Here is a 17369-nt window from a genome sequence, read left to right as displayed (position 1 = left end):
CTCTTCCTCTTAGTAGTTTTCTACTCATAAGATCTACACATAAGACTCTACTACAGATCAACCTCACATTGTAAGAACAGTTTTGACTGCTGACTTGTTTTTGTTTTTTCTTTTTTTTCCCCTTTTTTTTCTGGAGTAGTTCTTTAACACTACCTTGCATAATCCTCGCTAGTAATCCTGTCCAGCTACCCTTGGAGCATTTGTAAACCCAGGAACAAATTCTGCCCTCCTGTGAGAGGAGGATAACATTCTTTGATTGGAGAACACTGTGTTAGCCTTCCCAGAGCTACAAAAAACCCCGAAGTATAAGCAGTGTATATACTAGAACAGTCTCAGCATCAGTAATGTGTAATAAATACTTGTGATTTGGCTAGATGCTAAAAGTCTAGAACTACCATAAAGTGAGAATGAAGTGTCATAGAGAACAAGCTGCAAAACAGTGTAGTGTCTGCAGGAGGTTGAGCTCCTTTTGCTGTTATCCTTAGATACCTGCTGCATGGTTTCCTCTTTCACACTGGACTGTCACAAACTCACTACACAAAGAGAAAAAGAAGGAAATAAATGGTTTTTATTGCTTTGTTGATGATATGTTCAGAATCAAAATGAGTTTGTCTTTTCCAAATAGATTTCTGTCTTCCATTTTGTAATGGATCTTGTACTCATTCCTCTGGTGATGAGCAAGTCTGTTAAGAGATTATTTTGTGTTTAGCATCGTGCAGGCTAGGAAGTCAACTAGTGCTTAGACCTGGGTGTCACTTATAGGAAAGGGAGCTGTCTCTCATTTAGCAAACACCTTTAGTGGTTTTTAAAAGGGTTCATATCTAAATTTAGCATGTAATGTCCTTTATTTCTACTCAGTTGCTGCCTAAACACTCCTTTCCTTACAGCCTATTTGAGAATCTAGTGGGCTGGCAGCTGCCTGTTGTCGCAAATGGCACCAAACTGGATCCCTTTCCAACAGCCCTCTCCATCTGCCCAAGCCTAGTACCCATGAGATTGTGGCCAACAATCTCAACAAGCGAAAAATATCATCTGGATCATGGGGTCTTGCAAGCTGATGCTGAGCCAGCTGCATGGAAGGCTTCATCAATGCATGTTTTATCTCATTATTGTTAGATGTGCTTTTTCTCTTGGACAATGCAAGCTGCATCTGCAAACACTTTTATAATAGAGTCTCTTAACTGCCAGAGACTGGGATGGCAGCAGTTCTAGTTGAGATCTTTCTGCAGAAGGCAGCATTTACTGTGCAATTTTAACTTCTTTAGAGAGTCCAAATAGTGCAGAAGGTGTGGCAGGAAGGGAGGAGCGGTTGACAAAATGTATCGCTTGTGGTGGTTTAAACTCTGCAGCCACTGGCCCTGGATCCTTCCTTGTCTTGTCCTCTCCTCAGTCTGCACTGTTGTGACTGGTTGCAGTGTTTGTGATGGGGAAAGGGAGGCAGTGCTGACGCTCTGCTGCCAGCCGTCTGCCTGCAGCAGCACGGAGGGTGTAAATACCGGGCAGCTCTTAGCAGCAGGGAGGTGCACTCAGCAATTCCCCCACCTCCTCTGGAGGGAAGGCAGTGGCCATGAGTTGTCTAATGTTTTTATATATTATTTGAATCATTATAACACTTAGACACACTAATCATAAATCAAAAGCACAGAAAAATGAAGATGACCCCTGTGTCCAAAGAGCAGGGTGGTGGGGCAGGATGAAGAATGCACCTGTGCTGGAGGAGAGGAAGAGACCTAAATATGAGTCAGTCATGTCAGTCCTCTTCACGCAAGGATCGTGAAACAGTCTTGTAACAATTACAAGATTTAAAAAATAGTGAATTTAATGATCTCATTATTGTATCCAGACTTTCTGGCTTTTAGAGTTTCCATTTATTTCTCAGCAAATGGAAGGATTATAAACTTTTTGTGCTAAAGTAGATAATCTCCCCTAATAGCATGAATCTATAAGCTGTGACATGCAGAGAAATATTAGTTATTTGACCCTCACAGTAAATTTGCAAAGTTGGCAATTCTGATGGATGTAATGGGAAGAGAAGATGATAACATGTTTTAATGTGGTGCATATGGGTAGGTAATTTAGGGAGTATAGAGAACAGGAGCAAGAAGAGGTCAGGCAGTGTGGGTGTAACTAAGGGAGAAAGCAATCAAGGCAAGCAGGAAAGCAAACAAAGCAAAGAAAATAGTGTTAATGTTTGACTGGCACTCAAGGCTTTACAAAAATCAGTGTTTTCCCTCTCTCTCTCTCTCTCTCTCTCTCTCTCTCTCCTTCTTTTCCTTTTTAATTTTTTATTTAACAAAGCTTTTGAAAACAACAGCAGCAAAAATAATAGCTCCCAGAACTAGTGTATTTACCCACAGCATGTGGTAACCCTTTTCTGTTGATTTTAGAGCAAATTTGAAACAGAAATTGCGTTAGCTCTGTGAAAACATGAAGCTTGTCAATTTGCTGAATATACATTGTATAATTTGGGCTTTTTTTTTTTATTAAAACAAGCAGTTGTTTATGTACTCTTTATGTCTTCTAAAGTGTTTTATTAGCTTCTTCAAAGAGCTGCTGATATGATGTATTCCCCTTATGGTGTTCAATAACTGGTTTTAGAATGAATAATTTTGGATTTTCGTATTCGTTGCTGTATCTGGTGCTTATTGTTTCATGGATAAAATTGTTAAAGGTAGAACGTTTTTCAAAATACACCTTCTCTGAGATTTTCAGTAACAACACAAAGAACCTAGGATTTTCTTAATCTTTCTTTGCTTTAAACTCTGCTAGTGCTTTTAGCTATGAATATTTCAATTTTTCTCTTTGTTTATGTGACATTTCCTTCAATATATTTGTGTTCTAACAGGTTTTTCCTTTTTTAAAGACGTTTTCATATGGTCATGAGGAAGTGCTTTAGCTGTGTCTGCTTCATCCTGGGATCCCAGTGGTTGAATGATTCAATTTTTGTAGTTTCTTTGTAAATCTGAACAGTGGGTGATGTCATCCACTTCTGAAACTGAACACTCCCTGTGTGAACAGCTTTGAACTACAGATTTGATTTAGGAATGTTGCTGCTAAGCTTCAAAAGACACTGCTCTGTCCAGCTGCAATTTTGACTTTTATAGGTTTTGTGCAAGGCTGATGAGAACTTTGTTTATCCAGGCCTTATTTAATTCCAGTTTGGTTTTTCAGGGATGTTGTTGTGTTAAAAGCCTGCAGAGTCTGCTCTTTCTTATGCAACCACTAAAGAGCAAGCTCCATGCATTTCTTTTAAATTAGCACCCACTACATAATCTCTAAAAAAATAAACAGACTTAAGACTTTAATGAAGATGGTAAATAAGTAACCATCTTTCTAAGCCCTCATTAAATTAAACTCTCAGTTAATGATGAAATTGGAAGATAAGTGTCCACTAACAACTGTCAATTCTACTCCCACTTGTTTGCTCTTCCACCATATTACAGCATTGTTAAGACCTTCCCCCTTCAGATGGTTTAGAAATCACATGAAGTGTTTTTCTTCATTGTTTTTATTCAGAACCCTTTCTCTTAGGTACATTTTCTCTTTATAAACTGCATTCATAACTTCATCCTGTTCAAAAGAAGGATAAATACCGGGTGTGTTCTTTCACCGTGACTCATCTTCTTTCTTTATCTTCTCCCACCCCACGCTTCCTTTCAAAAGGGGGAAAGAAACAAGAAAATGTTGATAAAAGAGAAAGTGGATGTCTGTCTAGCTTTCACTGAGACAAACACCCTATGACAAGTCAGTTAAATGACTGCTGGAAGTGCTCTGGAGATGCTACCGGGGTCATTGGATATCACGGTGTATCCTCCATTTTGCTCCAGAGCGACCTGTGCCATGGGGCAGGGGAGGCAATAAGCTGAGCAGCCAGAGGAGGCAGCAGGGCCTGGAGTTACCAAGACAGCCCTCACTGCAACAGGAACATTTACAGTCATACTGTTTGGGCTATCCTTAAATTTGGGACCTTCCTGCGCTTTGGCATCAGGACACACGGCCCTGAAGGCACAGTAAACATCCTGAAGACTGGATTCACTGACCCCCCTCTTTCCTACATTAGCAGCAATGTGATCTGAAGTGACACGAAAGAGGAAACTCTAGATTGAAATGCATTGCTAAAAAAAATCTTTTAAAAGGTGGCATGAAACATCTGCTGCTGGGAGATGGCAAACTAGTTGTGAGGAGAGGTCCCCTTAACACCAATGCTCTCCCATTTAACAAGAATCTCAAGGACCAAGATATTTGGTATGTGTGTACTGTTTGTGGCCATTTGTTGGCCGGGCAGAAGGCAGCCTGCAGGAGCTGGATATTTGAAGTCTTGTGCATGATATGGTTATGAAATGAATAAATGAGTAAAACACAATTTTGCTTGCCGTGCTGACTTGATCCCTGGTTTCAGAGGCTTTTTGAATAACATATTCCAGCACTGCCTGATTTTCATTAGAAGGCAAGTTTTGGATACACCTTTTAAAAGAGAAAAGTCCTCTGATTTATTCCTTCATTGCTCATACAGACCATGGATTTGCCTTTGTCTTTGTATTCAGATATATGCTTTTGCACTTGATCCAAAGCCAAGGCAAATATCAAACAATATGAACCAGATGAATCTACCAGAAGGCAATAGATACTCTCTTCTAGAGCTAGTGTGAAAGATTATGAAGTTCATCATGTGTTCAGATAAAGTTTCTCTTTAAAAGTAACAATGTTTTAGAATTTCCTTCCTTAGAAGAATTAACCTAAGTGCTGGAATTATGAAGTAGTTCTTGAACGTACGCAGCTAATTTCTGTTTGGGTGGCTTAGTTTTGGTTTCTTGTTATCTTGATTAATGAAATATTGGGCATTGTGACTAATGATAATGAGGTTGTATAAGCTTAACCATGTTGAGGGTCTTTTGAGGTAAGGAAGAACTAAAAAGGAAAAAAAAATCACTCTTCCCACAACTAAAGCTGAGAAAAAAATAATTTTTGAAGGAGATTGTTTGAGGTGGTTTAACCACTTTATTAGACATTCATGTGGGAATAGAGAAAAAAGGAGAAGGGAAAATCCGTGTATTTATTTAATGCAGAGCGTGGTAAATTATAATGGATGTTGCATAGGCTCAGATATCAGGTGTCTGACTAACATTCATGAAAGCAGCATAATTCAGACTGAACTTTATTCTCCTCCATTATGCCCAGCTGTTGGAAAGAAGCAAACATGTGTGCATAGTCTCCAGATGTTTGATTGTAACACACAAAGGGGGCAAAGGAGGGAGATACACTATTTGTTCAATTTTATATTTTCAGATTCTGAATTCAGTTCTTCAGCATGTTTTATGGAATTTTTGTGATGGAATTGCTTTTAATGCTGTTGTCTCAATATTTATATATTGCTCATTTCCTCTTACGTGTGTTGTCATTCCCCCTTTTTCTTTTGAACGAGAAGAAAAGAGAGTGAAAGTCGTGGCAGACAGGCATTTAATTATACTTTCTAGCACTGTAATGAGGTGGGCATTGTCCCCAGGAAAAAGCTGTACTACAGAGAGATTCCTCAGTATCTCATGGGAAATTTCTGGTGGAATCAAAAATAGACCTGGGGGCTCTGGTGACAGTCTAACAGCATGACTGACACGTGGACCTGGTGGTGGGAAGACAGCTGAGTGGGAAGTTTGATTCTGACTTCCCACTTTCAAGTGGTTGAAAAATTCACAAATGATTTGTTTTATAAATTTTACAATTTATTCATCTTAGAATTTATTTTTTTTTTATGTTAGATACAAATTGAATGATTCTCAGCGAGGAGATTATTACTGCTAGTCGAACAGTTCTGGTTTATTTGATTACTCAGGTGAATCATATGGTTTTAGTTCTGTTTTCTTTTTATAAATCCTTCAGCGCTGGTAATTGCATATGACAATCTTAAAATTTTAGTAAAATTGGATACATAAAACTTGTTTTGAAACCAACACAAGACAGTCACAGGTGTGGCTAAACTGAGCTTTTTTAAAGATTGTTTAAAGATTTATGAATAAGGCAATTGCCTTCAATAAGTGTCTTTGTAGTCTGAATTCTCTGTGCCTTATTTGAGTGCTATGTGTTAATATTAGACATATTTGTTCTGGTGAAAGGTGAAATACAAAGAGCAGTTCAGTAAGGAAATGAAGAGTCACCAGTACAATCCTCTTGACAGTGCTTCCTTCAAGCAAGCAAAGATTGCATCCACCTTGGCAAGTGATGTAAGTTAATTGGCTTTGTATTTTACATGCATTTACATCCTGAATAACCTAACATTTGTTCACAAGTAGAATTTCTTTTGTCATCTTATGAGTTAGTCTGAGTGCAGTCTCTGCTATACAGTGTGTAGCAGGTACAGCATGTTAGCCATTTCTTCCTCCACTTCTGACAGAGGGCTTACAGAGTTTTTCATAACCATTTTAGATGAGATTCATCTTGCTTAATTTTGTGTGTTCAAAGGCATGAGTGCTTATTGCCCTGTACTTGGTCCCTTTGTTTTCAGGAAAGAAATAAACAGCTCTAGAGTGAAATTCTTCTCACCTGTTGTAGGTGCCTGTCTTTGAGGAGTGGAGGAGGTTGCATGAGCAGTTCAAATTTGGATGTCTGTCTTTGAGACTTCATTCTGCTGGTTGGTCTTCTCAGTAGCTTTAGAAAATATAGCAGTCACTATGTTGAGCAATGGGTGTCTGCTGCTGGAGCCAGACTGGAGAAAACCTCTATATAGAGTGATAATGCTGTTGGGATGATATATTTAAAAGTGTGTCTAATGCTAAAAATGTGAGCTCTTCTTTGAGGCTGTAATCCCAGATAGCGAAGAGTAGTAGTTTGGCATTTCCAAAGTGTGGGGCACCATGCAATGGGAACAGGAGAGACGGGCTCTGGGAAGGGTACAGTAGAATATGTAATTGTTTTCAAAATCTACATATGAAGTAAACAATTAATTGAATTAATTAATATTGTAAGAAATGTGCAAATTAAATACCATAGATTTAGAGTCTGCCTAAATTAGTGAAGAATACATATGTGGAGGTATTAGTTTAAGAGATTTTTCATCCAAGATAGGTAAGGTGGCTAGTTTTCTTCCTGTAAAGGTGGGCATCCAGCTATGAGAAGTATGGAAAATCCTACTGTAGGCTGATAGGAAGTTATCTTCTCCTACTTCATTAAGTGATTATCTTTTGCCTTATGTCATGATATTACTTATATTTGCTGAAAGCAATCTGCTTTAGATAAAAGATCCAGGAGCACTTCCCTTTTACTTCTGTATATACAAAGTTTTAAATTAGACAGTTAGTGTAATGCCTGAAGCAGGAGAAAAAGAATAAGAATTAGTGGTGTTTACAATGAATAGACTCAAAGTATTGAGGAAGATCATCTTGATTTAAGTGGGGGGTGAGAGGGGAGGGGAGAGGAAAAAGGAAAAAAAAATTCTAGTCTGAAAAGTCATACAAAGTGTGATTTTGTTGAAAGTGTCCTTTTTGGAGGAAAAGTTTGAATAGTTCCTAAGTACTTCCTCTGCAGAATGAATCCTATACTGATTTTTCCTTTTCTTCCAAATAACAGTAGATGACCACCATCTAGTGGCTGGTACAGATTGCTCAGGCAAGCACTTAATGCTTTCTGTTTCTGGATGGCCACACTGTAATACAAATCTGTGAAATATTTTGTTAATCTTTAGTTTGCATAACCTGAATTCTCTTTCCAGGTGAATTACAAGAAAGATTTGGAAAGCCTACATGATCCAGCGTCTGATCTACCAAATCTGCTATATTTAAACCATGCTTTAAATATCAGCAAAACTCACAGTGATGTAAGTTGCCTTTTTAAGAATGACCTGAAAGATGAATGTAGTAAGGAATGTAGAGTGTATAGTCACTCTAGGAAACAAAAATTTTTGGTACTTGCTTCATGGTCTCACATGTAGTAGACTCATATCATGGCTAGGCTTTGCGAACGAAGATTTGGGAAGGGCTCTACCCACATTTGTTACAAGTGCGCTGGTGGCTAAAAAGGCCAATACGAGATAGACACGTCCGATTGCAAAAGGCACAGCAGAAAGACTCCTTAGGTGGTAAATTCTGCAAGGCACGATTCTTTCTGCGTTGTCTTTTCTCCTCGAGAGTGATCCTGTGTGCATTCTCAAAGGCATCAGCAGCGTTATAGATGGTGTGTCTCCAGACCTCCCGATTGGAGGCCAGAGCAGATCGGTTATGTTGATCAATATGGCCAAGACTAGAGTATTGTAATTATATGAGGGATGAAAAACTGGTTTTTAGGAAGGCATATTTCAATTATTAGAATAAACAGTATACTATGGAAGAATCACACAGACTTCTGATATTGAGTGTTTATTCTTATATGTCTGAAACCTTGTCTGTTTTTAAACTTTGTTCTAAGGTACTTCTTTCCTTGCAAATCTTGTTTTGTCTAAGATCTTGCTTTCATCTGCAAATGTCTGTACAGAAGGGGGCATTATGCTAGTTTAATATTTGGACTTCTTTCATGAACAGCCTCTCGAGTACTATCTTCCCTTACAGTTTCTCTGCCTAAACCTTTTTTCCCTCCTAAATGTCTGAGGCTTCCTACACCAGGTCAGAATAGGCACATGCTGCATTCTGACACGTAACGAGACAAGCCCCTTGATGGGGCTGGTGGTCTGACATATGATAGCAGTGGGGGTTGAAGTAGGAAGGACGAGCTAGGAAATCCCTGGCTTCTCTGCCATGATAAAGCTTCTCTCCCACTCTAAGAGCACCTATACTGCATGCATGGTGCCTGTAGGCTGGTTAACTGCATTTGTCATCTTTACTCCTGAAACCACAGAAGTCCTGCAGAACTGCTGTGGAGAGGCATGAGTGGGTAGTGTTGGGAAGGAAGATTGCTCTACGGCGGCAGGAGTTGAGCAGATTTCAAGACAGATTTGTCATCTTATCTCTGATGAGATAGAAACCTGGACCTTCCCTTAAGCAGATCATGTCTTGCAAAATTTATTTCTTTCTTTTGCCCAGGAAGGGTTGATTCATAATGTCCATATGCTGGTCTGAGGACTCTGTAATACTAAGTCTCTGATTTTTGCATTGTCCAGATGCTGATGGGTATTTTTTCTTGCTACAAGCAGGAAGCAGAATGCTTTGCCAATCCTTAATCTCTCCACTGTCTTCTGCAGAAATCCTGTTTTCACAATCCTTCTCAGATTTGACCTCCCCATGTCATCGCTTTGATTTTAAAATGGTTAGTCTTCTGCCTTTTCCCCTGCTTTTCCAATACCTTCCTTGTGTTCTCCTCCTTGTCTCTCCACAGCTCATACCAAATCTGTCTTGAAATCTGCTTCCATTGTATGAAACAGTCTTCCTGACTGTACTGTTGACTGATTTCCAACGACTGATCATATGGTCTGTTTTTTTCTCCTTCTGAAACACAGAGCTGCTTGCTAATTGCCCAGTTTTGCTGTTTCCCTGCAGTATACCTTTCTCCATTGAACTTTGTGCTTCTCATTATCTTTTGCATAACATAGCTACACCTGCACCGATGCGTCAGATTGAAACCTGTATGGTTAATTAAACTCATAAATTAATCTGGTTGATTGAATGAATGGGTTTGCTGATTGACCTAGAGTGTAGGAGTGTGTGCAAAACTTTATGAAGCACATATACTGTAATATCAATGCAAGGCTGTTATACAAGTCAACTTCCATGGAAATAAATTCCATCAGTTAAGAGGAAAGGTTGATAAGCATTTTTGGACACAGATAGGCTGATTTTGACAGGCTGAACTCATTCTGTTTTTATTATTTTGATAAGGAAGAGAATTCACAAGATGGAATTTTCCCCTCATACAGTATTGTCCTGGTTTCAGTTGGGATAGAGTTACTTTTCTTCCTAGTAGCTGGTATAGTGCTGTGTTTTGGATTTAAGATGAAAATAATGTTGATAACAATTTGGTTGTTAACCAAACACTGATGTTTGATTATTGCTGGGCAGTGCTTACCCTAAGTCAAGAACTTTTCAGCTTCTCATGCAACCCTGCCATTGAGGTGTCTGGGAGTGCATGAGATGCTGAGAGAGGATACAGCCAGGACAGCTGACCCACACTGGCCAAAGGGATATCGCACACCATATGGCGTCATACTCAGCATATAAACTTGGGGGAATCTGACTGGGAGCTGCTGCTTGGGAACAGGCTGAGCATTGGTCAGTCAGTGATGAACAGTTTTTTTCATTTGTGTCACTTGTTTTTTCTTGATATTTTCTTTATCTCTCTTTCTTTTTGTTATTTTTCTTTTACTATCTATTTATTATTAGGATGATAAAATTTTATTTTATTTCAATTATTGAACTGTTCTTATCTCAATCTATGAGTTTTCTTATTTTTACGCTTCTGATTCTCTCACACATCCCATTGGGCAAAGTGTGTGAGCAGCAGTGTGAGGCTTAGTTGCTGGCTGTGGTTAAACCATGGCAGGCATACATGTAGCATAAGCTATGGAGACATAAAATGTAACACTTTGATATATGTATAACAGCTAGTTTATTGCTTTTCACATTCTAAATCTGTGCCTGTTTTAGAGACTTTGAGATGTTAATGAACTACAGGCTAAAAAAAGGTGAACTTAGATGTATTTCATTTTATGGAACAGGGCGAATAAATAGAACTTAAGAGACTGAATCTAGTGCTTGTAGCTTAATGTAGCAAGAGGTTATGAGATTTACCTAATTTGATTTTATAGAATTATTTTTTTTATTTTGTTCCATTAGTTGAGGAATGGAGTAAAGGAATGAAATCAGTATCTGTAGATGGAGATAGTTTTCATTTTTTCCACTACAGAAGTGATTTTGTTGTGTGACATTTATAATTCTTTCCACTAGGAGGCAAACCCAGACCGTCATATGTGTTCTTTTGCACGTCAAATGTAAACAATAACGTTTATTTTCTATCGAACATAAACATTTGACTTTTGGATTACCAGGGCAAGCATTTTCTCTAAGAATGTACAAAAGTTGTTTTTTATCATATCCTTTCTTCATTTCATCACAATATTTTAAATTCAAATTTGTCAGAACTCCTGAGCTGGGAGGCCTAAAATGTAGTTTCTTCTATGCTCTTTCTTCCATACTTATTTTAAATGGTATTTAAATTCCAAAACTTTCTGGATTTTGTCAATGAAAACATTCTTGGATATTTTTTATTTCAGTTTGAATATAAGAAATCATTTAAGCAAAGCAAGGACTTCTATCATTTCACCCTGGGTACTGCTGAACAAATCCATCACAAAGCAAATGCGGTGCTTCAAAGTCAGGAATACACAACCACAAACACATCTTGCAAAGAGAAAAATGCAGCATTCTAATGGTGATTAAATCAGTCACAAAACTGCAGGACAGATTACAGTGATGTACAGCACATAGTCAATCAGAAGCACCCCATGAGAAGAGAGGAGAGTGTTTTTGCAGGACCCAAACCTAGTGCAGAAGCCTGACAGGGAAAGAGAAATTCAGACATCACTGTTTTTGAAGAGAAAAATAAATTAAAATGACATTACTCTTTATGAATATAATATTTTGATTTGTAGCTATTTGCTTTCTTTTAAGGCTCGTGTAGAATACTCCATCCTACCGCACAATGATTATTTGAGATAAGTAATGTGTTTGCCCGTCTTAATCAAAAGAGCGTGAATGAATGAGTTCAGAAGGCTTCTCCAGGTTTCCAAACAGAGTGTATTTGCTTTGCGAGTTAGCATAAAGTCATAAGTTGATGTCTTAACCCTGTGTCCTTCATTGTGATTTTACTGCTAGCTTTAAGGTCATGGTCCCTGGTAGCTGTGAGGGGAATGCTGGTGCAAGACCGGACCCTACTGAGGCATTAGTTTTCCTTCCCTTCTCCCTCCCACAGGTACAAACAAAAATGCATTTGAGAGTGGTGCTCCTGAACCTGAAGCAAAGTCCTGTGGGGCCTGGCTGTGAAACAAAATTTTGTTGTTGTTACAGTAAATGTGTTGTTTTATGGGAAACGTGGCAGGGGATCCTTATTAAAAAGCTGCCAACTGTTCAGGCATAGGTCATTTGGCCAAAATCATGCAATTAGTTTAAGGATTGTGATTGATGCTCCTCACTCCTGCTGTCTTCAAAGCTCACAATTGTTAGGTTTGACAATTTGAAGAAAAGGAATAAATGACTCCAGAAAACAAATTACCTTATCTAGCTGCCCTGTTTCTTCAACAGGTTAAATTTGGGAGGAGTCTTCCAACTCAAAACAGAATTCTAAGGAGTATGGCTAAGACGGGATTTGTCTGTTGCAAGCAATCAGATCTCACATTCTGTCAGCTGCTAACAGACTTTATTTTAATTTTCCTAGGTCAAGTACAAAGAGAATTATGAAAAAGCTAAAGGCAGATCAATGCTGGAGTTTGTGGATACACCAATGTATCAAGTTTCAAAAGAGGCTCAAAAGATGCAAAGTGAGGTCAGTAAAAATGTGTGCCTGAAGACGTAAAAGTTAGATCAACAGAGAAGTTAGCAGACATCTTGTACTCAGGTTAAGAAAATGTATGAAGCAGAGTGCAAATTTAGGATATGGTAGAATTATACTGCGTAGTTATCTCTGCTATTCCGTAACTCAGTTCTTCCTTCAAATTTGTTTTTTTCTCAAAAGGCCATTGGTGCTAACACTAGACAGAGGTTTTCTGTAGCATCATATAATTGAGAAGAAGCTCAAGAGGTCATCTAGATCAGAGATTACTAATTTTTTAACTTTTCCCTTTAATTCTGTCATTAGTGAGGGATGGTTCTCACATGTGAGTAAGTGAAGCCACAGAACCCAGACCAACCCCATGCCTTAACTGAAACATGCTCCTCAGCAATGGGGAAGGAGTGCTCCAGAACAGCACTGGCTGTCCTATGTCAGGCCATGCTTTTCTGACTTTTTAAAAAAAACTTCAAATGATGGAGATTTTGTGACCTCCCAGGCAATCTAGTCCAGTGCTTCACCATCCATTCTGAGCAAGAGTATTTTCCCGTGTCCCCCATGCTGCAGTTTGATTCCATTACTTTTGCTGTGTCATGGAAAACAGATGACCTCATCCTCTTGGTAGAAACTTTAATGAGTTTCAGACCATTACCTTGTGTGCTATTTGTCTTCTCTTTTCCCTACCAAGCAAACTGTTTCTTTCATAGTTCAAGTTCAACATTCTCTTTGGAAATACCACACACATATTTTTGTCTAGATTGTCTCTGTCCTGTATAGCTAATCTAGATAATGAAATGAGTAATGAAGTTGCTTATTAGTGTGATGACTAATTTATGACATGGTTAATTTCTGGGTCTGTTTACAGTATTCTTTCTGAAATATGCTTGGAATTGTGTATGTATGTATGTACCACTAATTATTGGTTTTGCTTCAACAGAAAATGTATCGCAAAGATTTTGAAGAAGGGATCAAGGGAAGACCCTCACTGGATTTAGACAAGACCCCAGAGTTCTTGCATATAAAGCAAGTCACTAACCTTCTGAAAGAGGTAAAGGATTTTTTGCTGTTGTTAAGCTGTAAATGAGCAATAAGCAGCATCACTACAAGCTACTGAGTGCTGAATAGCTTAAAGTTAACTTGGTAGCTGAATACAGGTCAATTAATGAATAAGAATTGCTTCACGTCAATTTGTGTGAATAGTTGTGTAGTAAGCAAATTATAAAGCTCAGCACACCTGAACCAGAAAAACAGAGTTTTTAGATAGATGAAGGGGTGTAAAGGAGGATTTCTGTTGGCATCCAGATGGCAGTTTTTCCTTTTGAGTTATTATTTCACATCTATGATAGACTGTTGTGGTTATATGGATGCCTTGAGCTGCGTATGGTCACTTTTAACTAAGTTAATTGAAATAATTATCTATCATGCGTGTTATGGATGAAAATAAAGAAGACCAAAATTCCATAATATAGCTGTGATATTACATAATTTGCTTTAAGCACATTTTGTTAGATGGTACAGGTTTTCTATATGCCCTCTGTTTCTTTAAGATTTGTCAAATGTTCTCAGTTGTACGTGTCACTACAAATGAAATAATTTTTTTCCATAACTGAGAATCCTTTTATCTTTAGTCTTTTTATATTGTTATTCAGAATTGGTTTCATGTTAGGTTTTGAGTATTGGTTGGTTCTGGAGATTACGGTTACTATTTGACCAAATTTAGAAGAGCTAGAACTGCTAGAAGAGAAGAACAGAGCTGATAGGTATCCTCCTTTTGAATCTGTGAGCCAACAGTACCTTGTTTGTATTTATTGTTTTAAGAACTGATTTTTTTTCCCAAACAAATAAAGATGCTAGAATTAAAAACCCTTGAACCTTGTTCCTTTCCTTGCTGTTTATACAACTTATCCCAGTCTGCTAGACTTCATATGGATAAAGAAAAAAATTTCTTTTCAGATTTTCTTTATTATTCATCTTCTAATAAATAATTTATTCTGATAAGCCTGGCTGTCAGGTAAGCAAGTCTCAGGCTGGGTCTAGTTTGTGCAGTACCATTCTGTGCGTGCATCTCATGTATACCTACTCACTAGGGAAAAATGCAAATGCTGTCATTTTGTTTAATCTGCTTGCTGAATGCTCACAGAAGTTGTTATTGCATGCATAGTTGTAATGTGCTATAAATGTTCATGTTTGAAAATTTTGATGTAGCTTCCCTCCATAGTGCTGTATGCATTAAGATATTCCCTAATTCTTACCTCCTCAAGTTTTATGACTCATTACTTAGGGAATAAACCATGCTTGTAAGCCAAAGGGGAAGAATATGAGAAAATGGGAATGATATTTTAATGCAAAACTGCATAAATTTTGTATGGTTTTATATCCATATTCAAGGAATATATTCCAAACCCAAAGATTACACAGGTCAAATTAATTATTATCTTTCACGATTCAGCAAAATTATGTATTTCTTCATAGTCAAGGATGTAGCTCAGTATCTTTGCATTAAGGTTCATAATAAACTTTAAATAGATAATGCATGGAACAAGAAGTTACTGAAAAATGAATCAGTTTTTCAATTGCTTCTTCTTAAATCCCCCCCTCCCCAAGTGTCAGCTATATTCCAGCTTATTCTGTTGCCTTCCCACTGTAGATAATTCTGTACATATTTCCTATTCTGTAACAACATGAACTTTCTTCTCTGGAACCACATTCACAACTTCTTCAGAAGAGACAGATGAACTAAATAGTTCTAAATTAATAGAAGTTGTTTCCTACTTGTTGTAGGACATGCTTGTGATGACAAAAGAAGCTTCTTTAAAAATACCTGTTTTCCTTTTATTTAAATAAAGAGCTTATGGAAGATAAAGGTATGCACTGCTACTTATGAAATTTAATACATAATTAGGAGTATTAGTTCATGTCTGTGTAAATCCTTCTGATATATATTTTCTTCAATGTTCTTCTAGTTTCTTTGCTTAAAAAAGCCTAATCCTCACCTGGAGATGGAGCAATTAAAAATCCTTACAAAACTTAAAGACCTTGAACTTCAGTAGGCTTACATCAGCTCTTTAGGACCTGGGAAGAGGAAAAACAACCAAATGTCTGTGGGCAGATTCTGGTGTGCTTTGAATTTTATATTGAACATTTGAGTACTCTGGAGGCTGCAGCTGCTGAATGCTGATAGATCATATCAGTGCAGTGTCTAAAAGGCACAGGAGTGATATGGTAGGAATATTGCTTCTACATTATAATTTGTCAAGCAGTTGTTTTAACAGGTCCTAGTGTGTTGTTCAGGGAATCCATCCTGAATGGGGTGCCATTATTGGAACAGAAGTAAAAACTGCAGCACAGCATATATTGATCTGCAGAAAGAAAATGCTACTGCAGTAAAAATGTCTGTCCGAAGACAGTCAAGGCCCCTAAACATTGTGCTAGTTCTGTATAGGGAGGGCTGGTTTTCAAGAGCACAACAAAATATATGATGACTTTAAAATTTTTTCACTTTTTCAGTGTTGTACCTTTCGATTTCACAATTTCCAATTCTATTTTAACTCTGAAATCTATTCTACAGCTAATTCATATTTCATAGAAATTTCAAAGAGACCCTTCAGACATTTAATAAGTGGCATTTCTTTTCAAGATCTTGCACACAGTATTAAGTGGAGAAACCTCTTTCACTATTTTTTCTTTTTTTTTTTTTTTTTTTTTTTTAATCCTTAGAAAGAATATCGAAAAGATTTGGAAGAAGGGATGAAAGGAAAAGGAATGACAGTGTTTGAAGATACACCAGATTTGATTAGAGTGAAAAATGCTGCTCAGATACTAAATGAGGTATGTTATGCTAGTCAAGGTTATTAATGTCACAGAGGGTTCACCTTTTACATTAAACTCAATGGAGAAGATTCAATTTTTTAAAAAATTTTTACATAATCTACAATGAAATACATAAGTATTGAAACTGAGGCTATTTCTGTTTTGCTTTAAAAATATAGTAAAGCTCTGGATAAAAATCAACTCAGGACAAATATTTCAGATTTCAGATTTTCAGGCAATTAAAAGATTAAAGGAGATTGTTAGTGGGGTCAATGGATACAGCATTTAGAACTGTGCTGTTTAGAACAAACTTGTCTGTTTAGAACAGGCTTTCTGAATGCATGATTCCTCAGGGTGGTCTTCCAAAGACTGTCTCTGGGAAGCAGCAGTAGGGTTGGAGGGTGTGGGGAGGGAAGAGGGAAGACTAAGCTCATGCTGCACGTTATGCCTTTGGGCATTTTATATTCATTTTATACACACACATGTGTGTGTATATATATGTATGTGTATATATATATATATATTTATATGTTTATTTGCACACATATACATACTTAACCATAAAACCAGAGGGGATGACATGCATAGGGCCAATCTGACCACTGTAAAGAAGTGCAGGAATATATAGCTGTAACTCCCAGGATTATCTTTCCCTTGGTGTTTTACACAATATGAAACTCAGAGGAAACATCTGCTGTCCCACTGCTGCAGAGAGGAATTGAGGGATGATCTCTTCCCACAGGTTAACTTACACTTTTTCAAAAGACTATGGTTTGCAAAGTAAAGAGATGTTTTATCACATTTATGTCCATATCAGAATGAGATAGAGATGGAAGACTGAAAATCTTTTTGCTTTTGTTCTTGTAAGTGATCAGACCGTTGCATCGAGTAGAAAAATATTCTTCTTTTTTCTAACTAATGCACAACCTAAAAAATAATTATCAAACAAGAAAATTAAGGAAAATTTTTTAATTATATGTATTTATTTTGAAAAAAAAAAAGGTTTCCACAGGCAGAGATGAACCAGAGTAGAAAAAGAGTGATTACTACTGTAGTAATAGGAATAGCACTGGCTAAGAACATTTTTTTTAAATAAAAAAAGG

General features: G+C 37.4%; 1 protein-coding gene across 2 annotated transcripts in view; it reads left to right on the top strand.

The window, feature by feature from the left end:
• NEBL (nebulette) overlaps positions 1 to 17369 on the top strand; it is a 249860-nt gene that overhangs the window by 181328 nt on the left and 51163 nt on the right. The window contains exons 9-14 of one of the 2 annotated variants that reach the window (XM_025895396.2): positions 6108 to 6215; positions 7700 to 7804; positions 11186 to 11288; positions 12344 to 12453; positions 13394 to 13504; positions 16174 to 16284. The exons of the other annotated variant lie outside the window; for it this stretch is intronic. Of the exons in view, the coding sequence (XP_025751181.1) occupies positions 6108 to 6215; positions 7700 to 7804; positions 11186 to 11288; positions 12344 to 12453; positions 13394 to 13504; positions 16174 to 16284 (648 nt within the window). The remainder of the gene's footprint in view (positions 1 to 6107; positions 6216 to 7699; positions 7805 to 11185; positions 11289 to 12343; positions 12454 to 13393; positions 13505 to 16173; positions 16285 to 17369) is intronic. 2 annotated transcript variants of the gene reach the window in all.

Source organism: Manacus vitellinus, unplaced genomic scaffold, assembly GCF_001715985.3.
Source record: "Manacus vitellinus isolate BGI_N305 unplaced genomic scaffold, ASM171598v3 scaffold_3_pilon, whole genome shotgun sequence".
NCBI lineage: Eukaryota > Metazoa > Chordata > Aves > Passeriformes > Pipridae > Manacus > Manacus vitellinus.
This window is presented reverse-complemented; position numbering and strand designations above follow the sequence as displayed.